This window comes from Hyperolius riggenbachi, chromosome 4 (assembly GCF_040937935.1).
Source record: "Hyperolius riggenbachi isolate aHypRig1 chromosome 4, aHypRig1.pri, whole genome shotgun sequence".
NCBI classification, from domain to species: domain Eukaryota; kingdom Metazoa; phylum Chordata; class Amphibia; order Anura; family Hyperoliidae; genus Hyperolius; species Hyperolius riggenbachi.
In genome coordinates, this window is record NC_090649.1 from 205,229,712 (window position 1) to 205,253,419 (window position 23,708).

Consider the following 23,708-nt stretch of genomic DNA (forward strand, 5'->3'; position numbering starts at 1 on the left):
TTTAATAAAAAATGTATGTGGGTAATTTTTGGTGTGGGAGGGAAACTGCTAATTTTAAATGTAAAATAATATAATTGTTTAATTAAAAATGTATGTGGGTGCAGTTTACTATTTGGCCACAAGATGACCACAGTCAAAAAAAGTCCTGGATGCGAACGATCTCGCATCCAGGAACTAAAAAGAAGAGGAGAAGTTTCCTGGGGGCAGAAATACCGCGCTCTCTGAATAGAAAGCGTTGTTTTTTCTGCGGGGAAGTTAGATCGGTGAATGGGAATTATATTCCCATTCACTGATCGGGGGGCTAGTGGCACCATGCGGCGGGAGCAACAGTGCCTATCTGGACAAGGAAGCGCGTCCAGATAGGCCGAACTGGTTAAGTAATATGTCAAAAAGGTCAGAAACCTAAGCACACGTTAAACTAAACAAGCGTCCAAATATGTATGAATTAGACTTCATGCCAAGTCAAATTGTGCAGTAAGCTGCTGCCACTGGCCAATTGGCATCATCTCTAATCATTAGAGATTAGAGGGCACTGGTCTTCAAGTACTACAGATTAGCTCTCTTCTAGTACTACAGATAAGCTGCAACTCCGAGCGTCCTGTGTTGGTAATATTTTAGGTTATTGCTAATAACATTCAGTTTGTATTTGCCATTTAGCACTGTAAAAATGAAAGGTGGAAGTAGAAAAGAAATTTCGAAAGAACAGTTATTCTCGCATATGCTAAAGAAGGCAAAAGCTGCCACGCAGACTTCCGGTACTTCCAATTTAAAGAGAAACTCCGACCAAGAATTGAACTTTATCCCAATCAGTAGCCGATACCCCCTTTAAAATGAGAAATCTATTCCTTTTCACAAACAGACCATCAGGGGGCACTGTATGGCTTATTTTAAGGTGAAACCCCTGCCACAAGAAACAAGAAAAGTACGTACTCTTGGCAGTTTCCTGTCTGTGAACCTTGCGCATCAGGGATTTACAAGATTTTACAATGGGCAAACACTGACTAAATCATTTGTACATAATTATTGTAAAAATGAAGCACTTTTTTTTATTACATTATTTTCACGGGAGTTCCTCTTTAAAACATGAATTAGTAAACTTACAGACCACAAGGAACAAAACAAAAACACAGGACAGGCAACCTATACGGATTATTGCTTACATCAACTTCGCCTCAGCCTTCAGGGACATCCTGATCAGAGGACATCTCTACACACTGGAGGTAAAGCCCTGAGCGAAGCTCACACTTGCATCATCATACTTGATGGGACAGATGGTCAGCATGGAGGAGTAGTGGAGGCATTTTCACTTTACTACGCTCCAACCCTTGTTTAATACTGGGACAGGAAACTACCTGAATGGAGTCTGCATGTCCTTATATTCTCTCTGAGTTTGCATTTTGTCCGGAAAATTGAATGGCTTCCCCCCAAAATTACTGGCCTTATGCTGGGCACACACCGCTCGATTTTGCAACTCGATTATCCCGCTAGCTCGATTCCAGGGGCGATTCTCTTATCTTCCGCTCGTTTTTCTTTGTGTTCAATGCAGAATCGAGCGGGGAAACAATTGAGCGGGAGATCAGACACGTCAGAAATTATTGAGCCATCTATCTGGCTCAGAATCGAGCCATGTATTCCCAGCTATAGAGAATAACTGATCTATAACTGTGGCAGAGAATAGATTGTGAGCACATCTGAGGGACAGTTAGTGAAAACGATATACATGCTCCATAAAGTGCTGTGGAAAATGTCAGTGCTATATAAATACTAGATAATCAGATAGGAACTGTACTTGAGTACAGACTGCAAAATTTCAGAAGCAGACTTGCTATAGGCAAGTATGTTTAACAGCTCACCTACTCTAAAAATTTACATTTACAAGTTTACTGTAATAAGCTGATAGCAAAAGTTTAGGTTTGATTCAAAAACAATTCTACAGCATAGCAGAACATTTAAAAACCATTTTTTTTACCTACTTTTATTTGCTTACAGTCTGCTTTAAAAGGTAAAAGCTGCTAGCATCCATGCATGTCATTTTCAAACAAAGTTCAGCTATACATTGTCTTGAGGTCTTGCATGGCTTTGTATATTTCACTAGAATGAGTATTTCTTTAGAATGGCTTCAATGTGTTGCAAAATAGTATTTAGCAATACAAAGCTCATGTCTGAATAAACAGCAACTGCAAGCTAGGAGTTTATGCATGGAGACGAGCACTGATTTCCAAAGCAAAGAATAATATCTTACCTAGTTGTGATGGTGCATGCATTGTCGTGCAAAACACAAAGTACGGCGGTCAATGAGATGCTAATGCTAATATTGTGCATTTGAATTTGAACAGCAGGCATTTTGGAACCAAACCAAATAAATTGTTGCTACTGTATTTGGCTCAGTTTCAAGTCACATGCAAACTTGAAATATCTGCATTTTATCAATCATCACTTGTGGTGTAAATGGCAGTAAAGACTAACATACTGACCTAGCTGACGTTTCAACAAAACATCTGGTTCTTCTGGGGCCAACCAGAATAGCCAGCTTCCTTCTTGGGTTGGCACAAAGTCCAGAGTGGCTGTGCATGAGACAAAAGGGCTCATGGTCGGGGGGTGTGAATACAGGCACATCTGATTCCTCCGGTAGCGCCACTCGTCCAGTGCTACTTTGCTTGTGATAGGGTTTTGTTTCCTATGTGCTACTTTGTTGAGTGTGATTATTTTGGAACGCCTTTGTGAGTGACCTTAGCCCAACTTTTGCACTGATTGCCACCTGGACCGACGCCTGACCTGCCCATGTCTATTGTGGACTTCTGTGTATGACCTTGGCCTGAATTGGACTTACTTCTGTTTAACATTTGGTACCGTGCTATTTCTTGAAATTACCATTGCCTACGTGTCTTGCCTTTGAAGATTCTGGCAGTACTTCTGCCTTCCCAGCTGTATAATGTGCAGTTCTGTGAGGTTCAATAAACTGCATATTACAGCATCAGTCATCTTGCTCTATTTATGTGGTTTCCAAAAAATACTTTTGACAAACCGGGCCATATGCAATTCAATTTTTCACCTGCGTTTTCTCCTAGGAGATAAATGTTTATCTTCGATTTAAAATAACTTTCCAGCACTCTTCAACTAAAAAACTACCAAAAAGTAGGTGAAAAAGTACTATCAAAATTGTGTTGAGTATGTTCTTGCTTTCTGGTATCTTAAAGGGCCTTTTATTGACAAGTTTAAAAGTATCAACTAGGAGATAACTCAGGAGAAAAAATAAATTGCATATGGACCACTGGGTTTCTTCACATCACCACAAATCTTTAAAAAAATCATCAAAAGAGGTTTTTCAATATAGTTAAGTTTTATCTGACGTCCCTGTGATTTAGCATTAACATTTACTGTAATTTTTTGGACTATAAGATTTACCTTTTCTCCCCCAAAAGTGGGGGAAAAGGTCACTGCGTCTTATAGTACGAATGCAGAGAGTTCCTGACCTGTGAACGCCTGCCAATATGAACCCCCAACCCACCGCAATGTCAGGGACTCCCTTGTACTGTGCCCATGCAAAGGAGGACAAAGGGGCATAGAAGAGGAAACAAAGGGGCCTAGAGGAGGACAGACGCAGACACATTGGGGACACAAGGGAGAAACAAGAGGTACAAGAGGGCATGGCTTCACCAGGTTTAGTATATATTTTTTTTCCACTGGTTCTTGCCCTCTAAACCTAGGTGCATTTTATGGTCAGGAGTGTCTTATAGTCCGAAAAACATGGTACTAATTCCTTTATGTTTTACTGTGTGTACGTTTTTTTTTTATTGTTTCTTTGCTCTTGTACCACATATTTACTGAAAACCTACAAAAAATTACTAAGGTTTCTAGAGATTTATGAACAAGTACTTACTTTGACAGGAAAAAGGAGTAAAGTATTACAGTGTGTAATGCAAACCATATTGGAGTCACAAATGTAACATTACAATGGTAAGAATTTCAGATTCATCTATTTCTTCTACATCTCCACAAGCAATATATTTTGTTCTTTAGGAGATTACAGCGCTCATACACAGCCTTCTGGTAAAATAAATTCTCTCCCATATTAAGAGTCAACTATCCATGCACAGATTAGCAGGCACTGCAAAATTAGCTTTCCAAGTCCCACCTTTAATCACTGGAGTTCTGTTGGCCGGAGAAATGGAGATTAAAATCCTTTTTGCTGAAAGATGATCTTTTGGGAGATTTCTACAAGTGTTCACGGGCTTCCGTAAAAGCAGGAAAAAGCCTATTTTCAGGTTAAAATAACATTTGTGCAGCAGATTGAAAGGAGAGGTTATCCATGGTGACTGCACAGCAACTGAAAACTTGTGTGATCTGTGTGGTTTCTTCTATACATTGAGAACATTTGTGAACCCTCAATGCTGTATTTAAGGCAGACACTATGTATTAATTTTAACCTTTTGGTCACACAGACATAAGCAATTCACATTTTGGGCAGAATGCTGTGAAGAGAATTTTCCTTTTGCTGGTTTTCTCTTCAGATATATAATAGGATTTATACGAAGAAATACATTTTTTAAGATTCTACTGAACCTGAAGCGAAAACAGGCTAAGCCCCGGTTCATACTGGCATTAAAAACGGTCCCGTTTAGCTGAAGGGTCGCAAGTTTGGGTCTGCACAGATTCTTCTGGATCGACATGTCCATTGCAATGACCACGCGCTAACAGAATGGAGGGTCAAAGATGCAAAAATGATGCCTTTTAAAAACTGATCCGTACCACGGATCAGTTTTTACACAGAGAAGTTTTTTGTATTTGTGCAAGTATGTACCCGGCACCAGTAAAATATTCCCTACATCATACCACCATTGTTACAGCCAAAGACTTTTGTGACTAAAAAGAGGTTTGGAAAACAATCTTCCCCACATGACCTTTAAGGTGTATGGAGGGCATCAAAGAATCATTAAAATTGGATATATATATATATATATATATATATAGATAGATAGATAGATATCTATATCTATATATCTATCTATATCTATCTATATCTATATCTATCTCTATATCTATATCTATCTCTATATCTCTCTCTATCTCTCTATCTCTATGGATAGAGATATATATATAGAGAGAGAGAGAGAGAGAGAGAGAGAGAGAGAGAGAGAGAGAGAGAGAGAGAGAGAGAGAGAGAGAGAGAGAGAGAGAGAGAGAGAGAAGAGAGAGAGAGAGAGAGAGAGAGAGAGAGAGAGAGAGAGAGAGAGAGAGAGAGAGAGAGAGAGATATGGATAGAGATATATATTCAGAATGCTTTCCTGGCCTTTTCATTAGACATGCAGTCAGAATTCATTCAAGAGCCATGCATTCATTAGACATGTAGTCTAAAGTGTCAGAGTTTGTAACAAACTTGATTCATTTTAGTCCAAAGCAGAGAAGCTGAACAACACTATCCACGAACCAGCTGCAATGACAAAAACAGAGCGCTGAAAATCCTATCCCACGATATACAATGAGGAAAAACTTCCATGTTGTTACTTCATACAAAGAAAGCAGTAGGCCTGGTCTACACAGTCTGCTGCGCTGTACCGAAGAGGACAATAGACATGCTACATCTGTACTTTACATAGGAACTTTTTAGGGAGATGTTGCTCCTCTCCTCCTTGTGCTCTTCTGAAGGAAGCAGAGGAATGAGGTGAGTAGGTCCATGTTATGCTCTGATGAACATTTCTGTGAGGCACAGATTCCCCTATTCACCATTAAACAAAGGAAATACCTGCAAGGGTAAAATACATGGCTTAAGGAGATTGAATATGAGAATCAACAGGACAGTGCTGATCGCCTAAGCTAGTCCACCTCTTCCCTTTGCTGATAAGAGATTAACTCTTTGTGACCAGCACTGCAACTATAGTTTATCCATGCTCATTGTGTAATAAGCCATGTAAGCCTTCCCACACTATCTTCTAAGTGTTAATAAAAGCCATGTGGACTTCATCACACTGCTCTGCCTGCAAAATACAAAAATGTCTTTCTGTGCTTATATATAGCCAATTAAAAATACAATGGGGGGGGCATAAGAAGAGGAAAAAAAAACTATAACATAATGAAACAGGAAATGATGAAACTACAAAGCTACAACTGTAGCTGTGGTGCTTGCCACAATGAAATAGAGAGGGAGGAGGCAAGAGAGATTAGATGATCAGCTCTGTGTTCACAATGAAAGTCAAGCTGGTGTCTCCTCTCATCATCCTCTTGAGGTAGTCAGGGATTGGTTGAGAGCCAAATGGCGAAACACTATAAATTAGTAGCACAAATTAAAATTACGCACATACCTTTTCTAATAGAAAGGTTTTTCAAATGACCAGACACATTACTGCAGCCATCATCTGCGTCACTATCAAACTGTGCCTCGATAATGACATCCGGACTCCCAGGACCTTCAGGGTTACGACATGAAGTTGCAGAATGTTGTTGGCTTTTATTCACACTTTTAGAAACTGGTGTACCTCCCCCTTCACAGACCTCTGGTTTGATCACCTGTATCCATAACACAAAACCAAGTAGTAAGATAAGATTTCCAAGCACTAATAAAAACGTGAAAAACATTTATAAAACATATTACTATACGATTAACTCTTTTATGGCAAAGTTGCAGTAATCATGTTTTAAGTCTTGTCTTTTGAAATTACAGTGCCTGTGGATACTGTCCATAACTGTATTGGGTAACATGACATAAGAATGATTGACCTTTTGTGCCAGTTCAGCAGGCTGTGACTACTACTGTGGGAATTCTCCATTGAAGGCATTGTACAGCTCTATATAATTGGTACATCACACAGTCCCCATCTCTACAATGTTTCATTACAAATGTATAGTATTGTATTTTGAAGGTACCCCAGACAAGGAGAATTTATGCACAGCAGAATCTCTTGCTTTCATTTGAGGCAACCATTTGCTAAATTTAACATAGAAATATACCAGCACACACACATTTTCAGCACAATCAGGTAAAATGTACAGCTAAGCCTCAAGGCCAAAGTATTAACAATGCCTCACTAGCATTAATTTACGTATAGTAAAACATCTAGATGGAAAAAAGACATACTGGTTAACTAGTAAACCAAGTAGCAGCAAACAAGGCCTAGAAACCACTGCAAAAGACAGCAAGTTATTAAAGGGGTTCTTTCACGAATGAGGAAAAAAAAAAAGTGATTTATGCATAAACTATTAAACATCCTTCTAAAATAGTGTAAAAAGTAAAAAACACCCCTAACAAATGTATTAGCCTCAGAGTCTGTCATCCGTCACGGTTTACATTACATGTTTTATTGATGAAACCATTCATTTTTTTTAAAAAAAAACTTTTAACTATTTTAGAAGGGTGTTTAATAGTTTATGCATAAACCACTTTTTATTTTTTCCTCATTCGCAAAAGAACCCCTTTAAAAAGGTAGCTAAGAAAAACATAAAACATTAGGTGGAATAACGGGTGGGGATTTCTGTCATGTTCATCATTTACAATTATCACAAGCAATTACCCCATGCATCTGATCGAGCATGTCGGCCCAAGATTTTCCAGCATGTCCGATTGATACATGCAACCAATTTCAGCCCAAAATTGACCAAATTGTTTATCGGGCTTGGCGGCACCGATTTTTAGCAGATTTCATAATTATCAAAACTGATGGTCGATCGGCCAACAAGTCTGCTGAAGATCTATGGCCATCTTTATCCTTTCCACACTATTTACATTGGCCTCAATTCACTAAGCTTATCTCCTGTCTTTAATAACGTTTCTCTAGTTATCACCATGGTGATAAGGCATGTTGTATTCAGGAAACATTTTACCTCAGGCAAACCTAAAGTTAACTCTTCTGTTCTTTAAGTTAACTCTTCAATCCTTAAACTACAGAGGAGGTAATTTAACTACAGAGGAGGTAACTTAACTACAGAGGAGGTACGTTACCTCTTCTGTAGTCAATATACCTTCTCTGTAGTTAAGTTACCTCCTCTGTAGGTATTTTCACAAGCAGTTAATGAACAGCCTGTCTTTAACTCTGAAGTTATTTTAAGGATTAAAGAGTTAACTTAACAAGAGTCTGAAGCGAGAATAAATCTCGCTTCAGACCTCATAGATAGCAGGGGCATGTGTGCCCCTGCTAAACCGCCGCTATCCCGCGGCTTAACGGGGGTCCCTGATCCCCCAAATTTCCTCCGTACAGCCGGGGAGCGCTTCCTGGTTGGGGCAGGGCTAACCGCCACAGCCCTGCCCCACGCGCGTCTGTCAGCGCGTATCTCCGCCTCTCCCCCGCCCCTCTCAGTCTTCCTTCACTGAGAGGGGTGGGGGAGAGGCGGCGAAGCGCCGCTGATAGATGCGACTGGAGGCAGGGCTGCAGCCGTTAGCCCTGCCTCCAGGAGCGACCAAGTCTGCGACCAAGTGTTGCAGTGGGGGGTTTGGGGGTGAAGGGACCCCCGTTTAGCCACGGGATAGCGGCGGTTTAGCAGGGGCACACATGCCCCTGCTAACTATGAGCTCTGAAGCGAGATTTATTCTCGCTTCAGAGTCTCTTTAAAGACAGAAGAGTTAACTTTAGGTTTGCCTGAGGTAAAATGTTTCCTGAACACTACATGCCTTATCACCATGGTAACAACTCTAGAAGAGTTATTAAAGACAGGAGATAAGCTTAGTGAATTGAGGCCATAGTCTTTACATAGGCTCAATGAGATGCAAGTAGTTACAGTTTGTATGCATACTATATGCCATTTGGAAGTGGGCCTATCAAATTAAGCAGTAACTGCATTTAAAGTGAACCGAGCATCATTTTTAACACCCAGGGCAGCTCTATAGCAAATTAAAAATGCATTCTAAAAATGTGGTTTATTATTAAAAAAAAACTTTCAATTTACCTCATGTTTTTACATCTAAGGGTTAAAATAGCCACTTTGGCTGTCCGTAAAGGACCTGCAGTAGCTGAGCAGGAGATTGTGGAACACAGCTAAGAAATCACCTCATTAGACTTAACTGACCACAAACAAACCCCCATTGTACTTCAAACAGAAAACATCAGTTACAGTTGAAGAATTTCACACCTAGCCTGGACAATGCTAGTTGTAAAGCAGTAGGGGTTGAGCTTCTGAACAATGGCAGCCCTTGCAGCTATTTGAAGCCAGGAGCTGCTTAGTTCACTTTAATTATGCCATTTGGAAGCCTGTCCTTGATCTTCCAGGAAAGTCAGGAACATGTCTTCTTAAAACAGAATATATTTGCAATAATTCAGCTTTAAGGCTGGTTTCATAGTGGGACGTTACAGGCGCACGTTAGAGCAGCCTGTAACGCACCCCACCGCACAGCAATGAAAAATCAATGGGCTGTTCACAGTGCCCACGTTGCGTTACTTAGTAACGCTGCGCCATAAGACAACGTACTGCATGCAGTACTTTATAAGCGGCAGAGCCGCGTTAGACTGCTTGCACATGCTCAGTAACGTTGGGGAGGAGCGGAGAGCGGCCAGGCACATGGCTAATTAATATTCACTGCACTCAGTGACGTGCAGGGTTTACTTCCTGGAGCGGCCGCTCTGTGCGCCGATTGGCCGGGCGGGACCACGTGATGCCGCATGCGTCCAAGAGTGCGCATCACGGACGCCAGAGTGAGCTGCACAACGCGGCTCACTCTGACATCCACACCAGAGAGCACCAGGCGTTGCGTTAGGGGCACGTTATGCGACCATAATGTCCCCTAAAACGCAACGTCCTGGTATGAAACCAGCCTAAATGAGCAAGTGTGGCTCACTAAACACCAGTGGTTCTAGATGTGTGCACGTCTTTCAGGGGCATAAGGAGCTGACTTGTATATTCAAAAGTAATGCATCTTTGGAAACCTCACTTGCGTAGCCTCCCTGGCGGTATGGACGAGCTGAGTTCGTCCAGCAAAAACTTGCAAAAAACGTTAATGACGAGCTGAGCTCGTCCATGCCGACAGGGAGATTTCCTGTTTCTCTGCCCCGCCGGCTGCATTTTTTTCTCATCAGAGGGATTCCCCAGGATAGCTGGATGCCTGACTGCAGGCTGTGGGTAGCGATCTGTGCTACCCACAGCGTGCAGAACAAGCATCCAGCCACCCTAGGGAATCCCTGGGCAGCCAGTGGGGCAGGGAATGTGCGGGGTTCCCCCCTGTATGCGGAGGCTATGTGGGTGGGGGGATCCCCCTCTGTGCGGGTGGGGGGATCCCCCTTCTATGGTGGCTGTTGTGGGCGGCGATCCCCCTCTGTGCGGGTGGGGGGACCCCCTTTCTATGGTGGCTGTTGTGGGCGGGGATCCCCCTCTGTGCGGGTGGGGGGATCCCCCTTCTATGGTGGCTGTTGCGGGTGGCCTATTCCCCCCCCTCCCGATCTCCTCCCCCCCTCTAAGCCCGTGGAGTAAATAGTTGTACTCACCAGAGGGCTTTCTCCAGCGACGCAGCAGCACTTCCTCCTCCATCTCCAAAGTCCCGGTCTCTGTACAGTTACATTACGAGGCTTGGTGACGTCACCAAGCCTCGTAATGTAACTGTACAGAGACCGGGACTTTGGAGATGGAGGAGGAAGTGCTGCTGCATCGCTGGAGAAAGCCCTCTGGTGAGTACAACTATTTACTCCACGGGCTTAGAGGGGGGGGGGGGGGAGATCGGGAGGGGGGAGATCGGGAGGGAGGGGGGGGGGGAATAGGCCACCCGCAACAGCCACCATAGAAGGAAGCCACCATAGAAGGGGGATCCCCCCCACCCGCACAGAGGGGGATCCCCGCTCACAACAGCCACCATAGAATGGGGATCCCCCCACCCGCACAGAGGGGGATCCCCCGCCCACATAGCCTCCGCATACAGGGGGGAACCCCGCACATTCCCTGCCCCGCTGGCTGCCCAGGGATTCCCTAGGGTGTGCTTGTTCTGCACGCTGTGGGTAGCACAGATAGCTACCCACAGCGTGCTAGGAGGAGGCTAAACACCTGGCTCACTATATACCTGGCTAAACACCTGGCTCACTATATACCTGGCTAAACACCTGGCTCACTATACATCTGGCTAAACACCTGGCTCGCTATACATCTGGCTAACTATACCTGGCTGCACATCTGGCTAACTATACCTGGCTGCACATCTGGCTAACTATACATCTGGCTAACTATACATCTGGCTAACTATACCTGGCTGCACACCTGGCTAACTATAGCTGGCTGCACATCTGGCTAACTATACATCTGGCTAACTATACATCTGGCTAACTATACATCTGGGTCTTATACTCACCATTGGCATGCTGATCCCTCGTCGCGTACTTCTGATAGCTTCCCCAGTGTCTTCTTCCATGTCCCTTGGCGGATTTTGCTTCTCCCTTGGCGATCACATGTCCCCCGCTGATCGGCGTATATGACACCAGGGTCACACAGCGTCATCAACATCTTGCAAAAAACACTTTTTTTTTTTTTTTTTTTTAATTGAATTCAATACAATAACCTGTATTGAATTCAATATAAAAAAAAATTGGTTGCAAAAAAAAAACAAAAATGGTTGCAAATTATTGGAAATTGAAACACTTTTTGCACGGAAATCCAGGGGAAACTGAACGCCAGGGTGGTTAAAGTTGCATTAGTGCAAATGCCTTCTACATGAAGAAGGCAAAAGTATATTATGCATCACTTTTTAGTAAGAGTGCTTTTCAGTCTCTTTTAGCCCCTTATACTCTCCTAGTGGTTCAAGGTCACCATGAGCTATCTGGGCACTCTGAAATAAAATAATACAGCCTGCAGCTTTGTGTTTCTTTTGCTGCCATCTAGTGGATAAAACATTATGCACCAAATGCACAGTATTCTATAAACTGTGTGTTTTAAGGCTATGTTTACAGTGGTCAGTTGCACAAAGCATGCTTTATAATGAGTGTGAACTCCAATGGAGACGGAAAATAGACTTTAATACAAAGCTTGCAGGCAGAGAGTTAAGGCCCGAACCTAGGACGCAGTTTTCCAGACGGTTGTCGATAGCCGGTTAGTGTGGCGCACCATTAACGATTGCTCACGAAGCAGCGCGATCGCTTGACTTGCTGTTCACACCAATCATGTGACGATGGGTGTACCCGCCGGCCAGAAGATGTATCGTGGAGCACTCGTCATGAGGGAGACATCGCTGGATCCATCTTCCTCCGTCGGGTGGCGAGTATGTAGCTTTAAAATAATGCTATCAGTTACAACACAGTACTGTGAACAGGCCCATAGAATTGTATGGGCAGCGAGTTGACATGCAGAATTATTATGTAATGCAACTGACCACTGTGAACAGGGCCTAATGTTTAACTTACTTTAATTTACTTAACCATTGAGTTAATGGAATACATTTTCCTCTTGGATAAATGCGAAGTTTTCAGCCTGTTTTTCTTTGTACAAAACATCCTTAGATGTCCATGGCAAAGGAATAGGAGGAAACAAAAGCACCCATAAACATTGGCAGCAAGCGGAAGCATTTTTAATAAAGCACCTTTAAATATATGTGGTGCATGGATGTGGAAACACAGAAATGCCTATAGACACTGGCTGCAATCTAACGTTTAAAGGAAATGTCCGGCAATATAGAGAAAATTAGATCAACTTACCTGGACCTTCCGCCAGCTGATATGCCCCTCGCCACAGCTCCGCATCCAGCCGGTGGCCTGAAGTCCCCTTCATTGGAGATTCTGACCTTGTTAGGTCGCATCTACTGCACCTGTGCGGGAGCCACTCATGGCCGCGCTAACGTGGTCCGGAGCGTACTGCGCCGGCACAGTAGTTCTGTGCCTGCGCAGAACACTCCAGACCACGTGAGCATGATCGCGAGTGACGCAGAAGATCCCCACCTAGCGAGGTCAGCATTTCCAACAGAGGGGACCCCGGGCCACCGGCTGGATGCGGAGCTGCGGTGAGGGACATATCGACTGCCAGGGTCTGGAGGAAGCCCCAGGTAAGTAGATCTAACTTTCTCTATATTGCCTGACATTTCCTTTAAAGCATGCTGCTTGGTCTGAACAGCATTCAGCTATGCAACAAGCCTACCAATAATGGTTACCGTACATAAGGCTATAAGGAAGTATTCATGCCTGAAACAATACCAATGCACTCCGGCTTTCACCAGGAGCTAGTATAATGGTGTTACATTCAACCAATACAATGAATTACATTAGCTCTGTGTTAAGAGTCCTTGCAGCATTTCCAGGACTACTAGCAGGGGACATAAAAAACAAAAACAAACCTGAGATTTGTAAAACATTTAAGTGGCAAAGACAGGTGTGTACCAAACATGCGCTCGAGAAATGACCCCGGCTATAAATATTAGTCAGCGGAAAATAAATGGATGCTGGGAAGTTTATTTCAAGGCTTTTTAAGATTTCCTAACCTACGCAATACTGCATGTTGACTGCCATATGTGCATTGAACAGAGCGACTTTGAAAGCGGAGGTGGCTGTTTTCAAATCAAAATAGTGGAACATCTCTAAGTAATGATCCGAACAGCTTCAGGAATAGTGGTAATTAACACCTATGCTGGAACAAAATCAATTGGCTCAAACACACTTAACCCTTCTATTTCTTTAAAGACTCAGCTGTCCATGCAGGAGATTGTGCTGGACAGATTTCAGTCTTTAAATAGCATGTGGAGGTTTGCAAACTCAAAGACCCAGAGCAAACTGATCAGCTAAAATAGTAGTATCAATTGAGATTTCAAAAGGAAATATATAATTGCAGAACGTTTGCAACACATTGGCAAAAATTCAAGCTCATACTTCATCTTGGTATTTTATGAACGTGATTTTTGCATTGATATGTGCATTTTTACTGGACTCAAAACTTTTGCAAAAATATAATGGATTTTCACACAGAAAAAAAAAAAAAAAAAAACACATTGTGAAAATTGCAAACTTTCTTGAAAACATTTAATTAAATTCAATGCATTTAGTGAAAATGATTTTTATATGCATGCCCACACATTTTAGTGCATATTCTCGTCTGTATTATAATGTGTTTTCTCATGCTCATAGACTTCAATGTATTTGGGAAAAAAGTGAGTTATCTCATGCCCACATATCTATCTTTGCAAAAATATGTTTTGCCATATCCATATAAGTTTCTGATGTTTTTCCACGTGTGCAAAAACATTTTTGTGAAAATAACGTCAAAATTGAAAATGGCCATTTTGCTCATCACTAGATAGTGACTAAAAACATTGTTTCCAAAACCAGTAGGGAAAAAGCAAGCATTACAGTTCTCACAAGGTTAAACGTAAACAAGGAGCTTTATCTAAATTATCACCAGCAACAGAACTATAAGAAGTATTATAAATACTATTTTAATGGAAGAGTGTAAATATGTGTAGGTTTTATATATCCAGTATGTTACTTCAACATACTGCATTTGAGATCTCGCTAGTATTTAGTTATGCATATATAATTTTGTTTTACCTTAAAAATTACCCTGCAATGCCAATGCTGCTCGAGTCTGGCACCAGGTAAAGGAGAGTAGGCTACTGTGACATATTTAAACAAACCACCAATATGGAATTTCCTAGAGTGATAGGGAATGACCTCATTAAGTAGCAATGGTCCACACCAAGCCTGGACAGCAAAGTAAATACAACTACATGAAATTACTGGAGCTCTCCAAATGCTGAACCACCCATCCAAAGAAAACCAGCAGAAAAAAAGCCAACCAATATAAATGCCACAGTGAGATTGCATGCCACCTCAAAAACTATTTACAAATTGAGCACCCTAACATTATCACTTAGACTGGAATGTCTTTTCGCTAAAAGAATTGTATTAGCTAAGATACCAAATGAAAGCAATGTCAGTAAAATATAAATCTATATACTTGGCAGGGAATTTAAATACGTATACAAAATAACAGATCAGGTTATAATCCGTGCAATTCTTACAAGAAAGGTGAAATGAAGTAGTGCGGATCTCACTTCAACCAATCCTGTGCTGGTAACTTTGGGATTTCTTTCACAGCATCATTCAGTGATTTTAGGGAGGAAAAATACAGTGGGTTACAAAAGTATTCGGCCCCCTTGAAGTTTTCCACATTTTGTCACATTACTGCCACAAATGTGCATCCATTTTATTGGAATTCCACATGAAAGACCAATACAAAGTGGTGCACACGTGAGAAGTGGATCGAAAATCATACATCATTCCAAACATTTTTTACAAATAATAACTGCAAAGTGGGGTGTGCGTAATTATTCGGCCCCGAGTCAATACTTTGTAGAACCACCTTTTGCTGCAATTACAGCTGCCAGTCTTTTAGGGTATGTCTCTACCAGCTTAGCACATCTAGAGACTGAAATCCTTGCCCATTCTTCTTTGCAAAACAGCTCCAGCTCAGTCAGATTAGAGGGACGGCGTTTGTGAACAGCAGTTTTCAGATCTTGCCACAGATTTTCGATTGGATTTAGATCCGGACTTTGACTGGGCCATTCTAACACATAGATATGTTTTGTTTTAAACCATTCCATTGTTGCCCTGGCTTTATGTTTAGGGTCATTGTCCTGCTGGAAGGTGAACCTCCGCCCCAGTCTCAAGTCTTTTGCAGACTCCAAGAGGTTTTCTTCCAAGTTTGCCCTGTATTTGGCTCCATCCATCTTCCCATCAACTCGGACCAGCTTCCTTGTCCCTGCTGAAGAGAGGCACCCCCCAAGCATGATGCTGCCACCACCATATTTGACAGTGGGGATGGTGTGTTCAGAGTGATGTGCAGTGTTCGTTTTCCGCCACACATAGCGTTTTGCATTTTGGCCAAAAAGTTCCATTTTGGTCTCATCTGACCAGAGCACCTTCTTCCACATGGTTGCTGTGTCCCCCACATGGCTTGTGGCAAACTGCAAACGGGACTTCTTATGCTTTCTGTTAACAATGCCTTTCTTCTTGCCACTCTTCCATAAAGGCCAACTTTGTACAGTGAATGATTAATAGTTGTCCTATGGACAGAGTCTCCCACCTGAGCTGTAGATCTCTGCAACTCGTCCAGAGTCACCACGGGGCTCTTGACTACATTTCTGATCAGCGCTCTCCTTGTTCGGCCTGTGAGTTTAGGTGGATGGCCTTGTCTTGGTAGGTTTACAGTTGTGCCATACTCCTTCCATTTCTGAATGATCGATTGAACAGTGCTCCTTGGGATGTTCAAGGCTTTGGAAATCTTTTTGTAGCCTAAGCCTGCTTTAAATTTCTCAATCACTTAATCCCTGACCTGTCTTGTGTGTTCTTTGGTCTTCACGGTGTTGTTGCTCCCAATATTCTCTTAGACAACCTCTGAGGCCCTCACAGAGCAGCTGTATTTGTACTGACATTAGATTACACACAGGTGCACTCTATTTAGTCATTAGCACTCATCAGGCAATGTCTATACGCAACTGACTGCACTCAGATCAAAGGGGGCAGAATAATTATGCACACACCACTTTGCAGTTATTTATTTGTAAAAAAAATTGGAATCATGTATGATTTTCGTTCCACTTCTCATGTGTACACCACTTTGTATTGGTCTTTCATGTGGAATTCCAATAAAATTGATTCATGTTTGTGGCAGTAATATGACAAAATGTGGAAAACTTCAAGGGGGCCGAATACTTTTGCAACCCACTGTAGTTATGTGCCTATACAGAGCTGCTCTGGATGACAGTGGCAAGTAGAATAACTGTATAGGCAATAACGAGTAGGAAAATACGGTTTTATGGTATGTTATGCCAGACTAATTCCAGCCCGCCCATAATATTTATTAACCAATTTACATGCTGTATGAAATCATTATCACCCCATATATTGAAATGGTTTAGGATAATCCATTTTGAATATGACCAGGTTTGTACAGACTGCTGTTCTGAAAATCTGGGTGCCTGCGTGCTCCACAGTACTGTCAAGTACTGTCAAGAGCCACAGGATCTCTCTAAGCTGTCCAGTCCACGGGCTGGTGGACTGGCCAGGAGCGGTATGTGGATTATGTGGTCTGTTTTAAATAAATAATGCTTCCATTAGCATGAGGCATATTTAAAGCATTGAAAAAGTACCTTGGCACATTTGAGCTAGTTCTACGGACTATGAAGATATGCAGAATATAGTGTAAACTGTCAATAGTGACCATATGGATTGAATCTGACTTTTACCTTGTGCTTGCCTCAATCTCTTGGTATGGGTGAATACAATACGTCTGCAGTCTATAATTGTGGCACAAGTTTAAGGATCAATGAGTGCATCGGAAGCTGCTCTTCCAAATTGTGATATAGACTGTAAGAACTTAACCAAACAGATTACTTATTAAGGAGTTGATACAAAGAAACAAGTCTTGCAACATTATACACATACACTGTCTCATATGTACACCCAGATGTGCTCACGTCTTTCTACACTGGCTGTATAATGGCAGACAAGTAAGCACAAGTAAAAGGAAGTTTCAATATACTTAATCACTCAGAGCTGCAGGACATATAATTGACAATATAAACCAGTTCCCTTCTCTCTATTCCAAGAATTGTGAATTCTCAAGCCGCAGGCTTTCTAAATCATATGAACAGATCTTTGTTTGAATTTCACAGCTAAACATTTGTATATCATGTTAAATGTTCAACCTTTATTACTGGCTGGCAATTAAAATATCACAGTTACTACAGGAGGAGGAAAAGAAAACATAGCTATTCCTTCATATGTGGCTGCCTGACATGCACTACTAACCTCTCTTCTTCAACTTCTGATAAATAATTCTGTCTACCTGATTAGCTCTAGATAAAGCTCACAGCTTGGAGGAAGGTGGGTGGGGGGGGTTTAAAATTCATAATCTAGGACTGCACAAGTTTAAGCCTTACCACACCTAAAGGGCATGAGTTGGCAAAAGGGATCCAACATACATAGCCTGGAGTTATTTAAGTGGTCCATTCTGATCAATGAAGTAGTTCTATCACCTTACTGATTTAGCACCCTGCAGCGAATGCTTCTCCATGTCATCCTGTATTTCATACATCTAGTAAGTCACTGAAACCCTGTGTGAGAACGTCACTTACAAAGCTAATCATTTATGATTATTCCTTTGTCATCTATGTGAGTGTCTCTATTGCTTTAGAGATGGAAAAGCAAAAAGCAGTAAGTCCTGACAACAGATTATATATTTGGTTTGCAGGCATGGTAAACCATGCTGAATGCTGGGACAGCGTAGGGAAAACGGTCACAGTATACTGGCTGCTATGGGGTTTAAGTGTTCAGAAACAACAGTCAATCAGGGATACCCTCAGATCTCTGCAGAAAAGCATAGAGCCTATTTGTTCCTGACATTGAGGACACAGGTCCCTTTTGGACTTAATTATAGGCAAGATGAGTCTTTATATTTTTCATTCTCTTATTATAGTATTGGGTGGAACAATTATCTTTGATGAACCCTTTCGGTTCTTCTAGGAAGACACCCGTTCCTCTAAGAACTCCCTGATTATGTCACATAACCTTCTTCCTTATAACCTCTCTTTTCTTCCCCTACTCTTTACCTTTGCTTATAGAGATATAATAATCATGAAACCTCCCCCCCCGCTCAAAAAAACCCCCTTAGATTACATTTCCTCATATTTCATCAGGAAACAAGTTACATAACTGATGTGGTCACTGTACGCGCTTTGCAGGTGTATATTCCTGCTGGTTCTACAGTGAAGGCTGTCTAGATTTCCTGATAAAAATCCCTGAAGACAACATCTGTGGTGTGTAGTCACCACTAACCATCTAGCTGTAATAGTCACTCAGCATTTCAAGCTGCACTTTAAAAAAAAAACCTACCGATCAAATAATTCTTAAACATTAGGAAACACACTCAGTTTGGCCTTTTCACTGCAATAGGTTAAAAAGTTTGGTCTGCGTTAGACTGAGAAAAGTTAACATAGGGTTCCAAAGTGTGGTGCCAAATATCAGTTAGTGAAAGAAGAAAGAGAAGAACATGGATAATAGAACATCTTGCAGATTTGGAGTGTTCACTTCTCTAGCTGCATCCTTGTTCCATACATGGGACTCAAAACTAACACACAAAAACAAAGTATGATCCAAAGAAAGTTCTGAAAAAAAAATGGTAGCCTCGACAATCCTCATACTACAAGGTTAATTAAACTCTGTTAAGCATTAGTAAAAAAATACAGTTAGAATTCAGATCTGTGAGCAGAGGATACTTGTGCTGACATGCAGCAGTGGCGGCGGTAAGATAGACCTAGAGCTCATTTTTAAACGAGCTTAGGTCTACTAGTATGTTATACTCTACCAACTTTGAACCTCTTACAGGCAACCTCATCTATGCACAGGTGGAATAATTAGGGTCTTAGCTACATGGAATCCACCTAGCTGAGACACTAATTACCCCACCTGTGCATAGGTGAGGTTACCTGCAAAACATGCACCGTTGGGGGGGGAGAGGGGGGTCACAAGGACAGTTTTGAGAAACACTGAACCAGTCGATCACATCATGGGGGATTTTAAGATTTTTTTTTTTCCAAAAGCACTTACTGACTGGCAGTGCTACAGTCCAGCTGCCAGAAGAGTGTGCACCTGAGCAGGGAGATTGGCTAGTATTTTTGTATAGATTTTTGCATGGAATGTTTTCTGAAACAAAAGAAACTTCAAGAATCCTCCATGAGGAGATGGATGAAACCAAAATCTGTTGGTAAGAGGTTCAGAGCTGTAAGTTTAGAATATACATTGTGAGTGCCAGCTACATGGGAAGTAAAACATTTATGGTGTGTATTGTCTGGGACAAGAGTGTGTGGTCATATGTAAATTTTATAGTTTTGTTATAGTTGCCCTTTAATCATTCTGGTGCAAAATGTTCCCAAAGCAATCTGATTATAAATCCATACTACAGAAAGCAAAATCAGATAACTGGTGTCTCGATACCCATTGTATTTGGGGGATCTTAAAACCTTCTAAAGAGTGGAGGGCGCTTAGGTGGGCAATCTACAAGTGTTTTATCTCACCCGCTGCAAACTAGTTAGGTATGGGGACCCACTCACCTCATACAAATCAAAATGTCAATAGTAGGTAAAAAACAGTTGTGCTGAGTCTATAATATATTATACATCAATTTGCAAATTATTAGGTGTTAGTTTGATAAAATTATCTGAATTTATTCAAGATATGCATACAACATATAAAAAGGTATATAGATTACATGTAAAATTTCAGCTGTCACATAGGTAAAACAATTGTATGGCACAATAGTTTCATACACATACAGCATCAATCCATTCCTACGCAGACCTTCCAATGTGCAAAGTGGTTTGGGGCAGAAAAAATTCTGGAGGGAAAAAAAAAAAAAAAGGTCTATAGGTGTATGTATGTGGAAAAAAATTAAAAAAAAATTTTTGCGAAAAATTGGAGAGAAAGGGCAAAAGGGGTTATATTCCTATTGCTGTAGTAGGCTGATATATCCCAATGTTGTTGCCTTGTGTAGGATTGGTTATCATAGGTCTGTCTTCCTCACTATAAATCCATAAATAAAACTTGGTATATGTCAATTAATAGAGTCAAACCCTGGCATTGACAATCTATAGTTCTCGCAGCAAGGAGGCTGAATACTGGTACTCACGTCCCTGGTGCACTGGTATTTGACAGGCAGGGGTCCAGTCCTTGAGTCAGAGCTCCGGCCGGTGGCTCTATGACTCGGCTCAGTGTGTATGCTGTATCCTCAATCCGTTTTGCCGTTCACTGCTGTTAGGACACAGTAGTTCCGGGTCACGGCTTGTTCACTTCTGGTGACGTCACCTGCTCCTCGCGTCTTGTGTTGCTAAGCTGTTGTTGGGTTACGGCTCCAATATTCAGATGCGTACCGTACCCAGTTAGTGCGGCCACAAGGTGCTTGCTCCTGTAGCAGCCACAAGGTGCTTGCTCCTGTAGCAGCCACAAGGTGCTTGCTCCTGTAGCAATACTGGACAGCGTAGGATGCGTGATGAGGGCTAACACGTTTCAGTGGTCCACGGCCGCCTTTATCAAAGCCTAGGCTATGATAAAGGCGGCTGTGGACCGCTGAAACGCGTTAGCCCTCATCACGCATCCTACGTTCTCCAGTATTGCTACAGGAGCAAGCACCTTGTGGCCGCACTAACTGGGTATGGTACGCATCTGAATATTGGAGCCATAACCCAACAACAGCTTAGCAACACAAGACGCGAGGAGCAGGTGACGTCACCAGAAGTGAACAAGGCATGACCCGGAACTACTGTGTCCTAACAGCAGCGAACGGCAAAACGGATTGAGGATACAGCATACACACAGAGCCGAGTCATAGAGCCACCGGCCGGAGCTCTGACTCAAGGACTGGACCCCTGCCTGTCAAATACCAGTGCACCAGGGACGTGAGTACCAGTATTCAGCCTCCTTGCTGCGAGAACTATAGATTGTCAATGCCAAGGTTTGACTCTATTAATTGACATATACCAAGTTTTATTTATGGATTTATAGCGAGGAAGACAGACCTATGATAACCAATCCTACACAAGGCATTAACATTGGGATATATCAGCCTACTACAGCAATAGGAATATAATCCCTTTTGCCCTTTCTCTTTTCAATTTTTCGGAAAAAATGTTTTTAATTTTTTCCACATACATACACCTATAGACCATTTTTTTTCCTCCAGAATTTTTTCTGCCCCAAACCACTTTGCACATTGGAAGGTCTGTGTGTGATCTTAAAACCTTCCTGATGGCCTGCTTTGCCGTCATTACTTTTATTTTCAGATCCTCGCTCAGGTGCTCATAGCAGTTGACTGACAGCTTACATGTAAAAAAAGGGTGTTGTAGTAATCTGGCCGCTGGAGATATTCACTAGTAGAGCATTGGTTAAAATTACCAATATTCTACAATGGGTAACAATAGTAAAATATAGATAAAAATGACTAACTTCAAACTCCCCCCCCCCCCCAATCCCTTCCCCCCCCCACCCCCCAATCAATGCCTAATCTTAACCAAACTACCCACCCCATATTTTAGCCAATATGTGCCACCAAAAACACCATCTGCAGATACCCATGCCACCTAAAACCATAATAACCCCCTGGATGCCACCATAGCCACAATTAACATTGCAGTCTATGCAGCACCCATTTTATCGAAGCACTGCCAGCACTCAAATTACCTGCTTCGGACTGACATTCCAAAAGCTTTAAGTGTCAGGTTTTATTAAGCACTGCAATGGTTAACTACTGATTACTATTAAGCAAAAGTGATAACCCTGACACAAGCAGTAAAGTGTTCAAATACTCACAAATTACATAGTTCATGTTTGATTTGCTCCTATGCTGTAAAGCTCAGTAAATACAAAAAGCTTTAATATTTCCTGCAGGAGTTCACCATTTTTCACTCATAAAATTATTTAAAAATATGCATTTTTTCCAGGTGCAGATTCATTATGTAAACTGAAGTGTCTTGATAAAAACAGTTTGCAAAATGGCAATATCTGAATCTGAAACACAAGTTCTAGAAGATCTTAACTTTGTATGAATAAAAAAAATAAAATAAAATAACTTATAAAAGTCAAAAAAGTATTACCATGAGGATTAGCAGTGGTTAAAGCTAATCTGCACTCAATCCCATGGTTAAAGCAGTCATGATGTCATGTACAGCTACATGTAAAAGCATGTAATATAGGAACACAAACCTAATAAATTACTGGATAAAGAATATTTATTTACCATTGATTCAGGAGTAATAAGGTGTTAATTTTTTTACGGAGTGGATATATTACAGAGCAAGTAGGGCTATTTTAAGCCATAGTTGATTACTAGTTGATTCTCGGTCGTAGTGGGCGGATGGGGACATCTCTGCTGACAATCTAACAAGTATACAGCGCGGCAAGAGAATACTTTGCCAAAAAGATCTCCTGCGGATTTTCTGGTAACTTGACAAATGACTTATACTGTATGACCCAAGTTTCCTTTAAGCAGGTTGCAGGGTGTATAACCTTCATTGTATGGCATTTCCCCAATCTTTCTGCATTTACAGCCAGGGCTGTGGAGTCGGAGTTGGAGTCGAAGTCGGTGGCTTCATAAACTGAGGAGTCGGATGATTTTTGCACCAACTCCACAGCCCTGTTAACAGCTTCCTAAGATGCAGGACTGTCTCTCCCCCCCCCCCCCCCCCCCAAGACTAAAAGGATTCAAGTATGGCATCAGCACGCTAACTCTTCCAAGGATTAGCACTTGTGGACCTGCTCAAGATCTTCTTCCAGGAATATTTATGATGTGAACAGATAAGCTTGACACCACTAGCATGTGCTAAGGCATCAATAAAATAAGTTGCTTATGTTCACAGCTCAACAACCCCACAACTGAAAATCTTCAAGTCTGAGTGGTAGTAATTACAAAACCGTATGTGTTACTTTTGTAAAGTTAAAATACAAACTAAGTATCACAAAGGCAGCATTAACCAAAACCAGTGAAAAAAAATGGAACAAAAAGCGATGCAGTTGGCTCAACTAACCCATAAGGCTTCAAGTATTCAATAACTAAAGTATTCTGATGGGTGCCTTCACTTTTGCACCAGGTGTCATAGCTCCAGCCCTAATAAAAGGCGGACCATTGGGCAGTTAGCACTCCAGCACAGGAAACCTTTCAGAATTATATTGGAGGGTTGGGGTTGAACCATCTGGAGGGGTGCAATTGTAGTGTATGACCACTTGTTCTAGGAGTTGCATTGCCCTAATTTCGTATTCTTCATAACAGTTCTCCCAATG

The 23,708-nt window shown here is 41.7% G+C and overlaps 1 protein-coding gene across 3 annotated transcripts in view; it reads right to left on the minus strand.

Annotated features, from left to right (window-relative positions):
- DIS3L2 (DIS3 like 3'-5' exoribonuclease 2) overlaps nucleotides 1-23,708 on the minus strand; it is a 313,259-nt gene that overhangs the window by 172,841 nt on the left and 116,710 nt on the right. For all 3 annotated transcript variants that reach the window (XM_068281273.1, XM_068281272.1, XM_068281274.1), the window contains one exon: nucleotides 6,300-6,504. In XM_068281273.1, coding sequence (XP_068137374.1) covers nucleotides 6,300-6,504 — 205 coding nt within the window. The remainder of the gene's footprint in view (nucleotides 1-6,299; nucleotides 6,505-23,708) is intronic.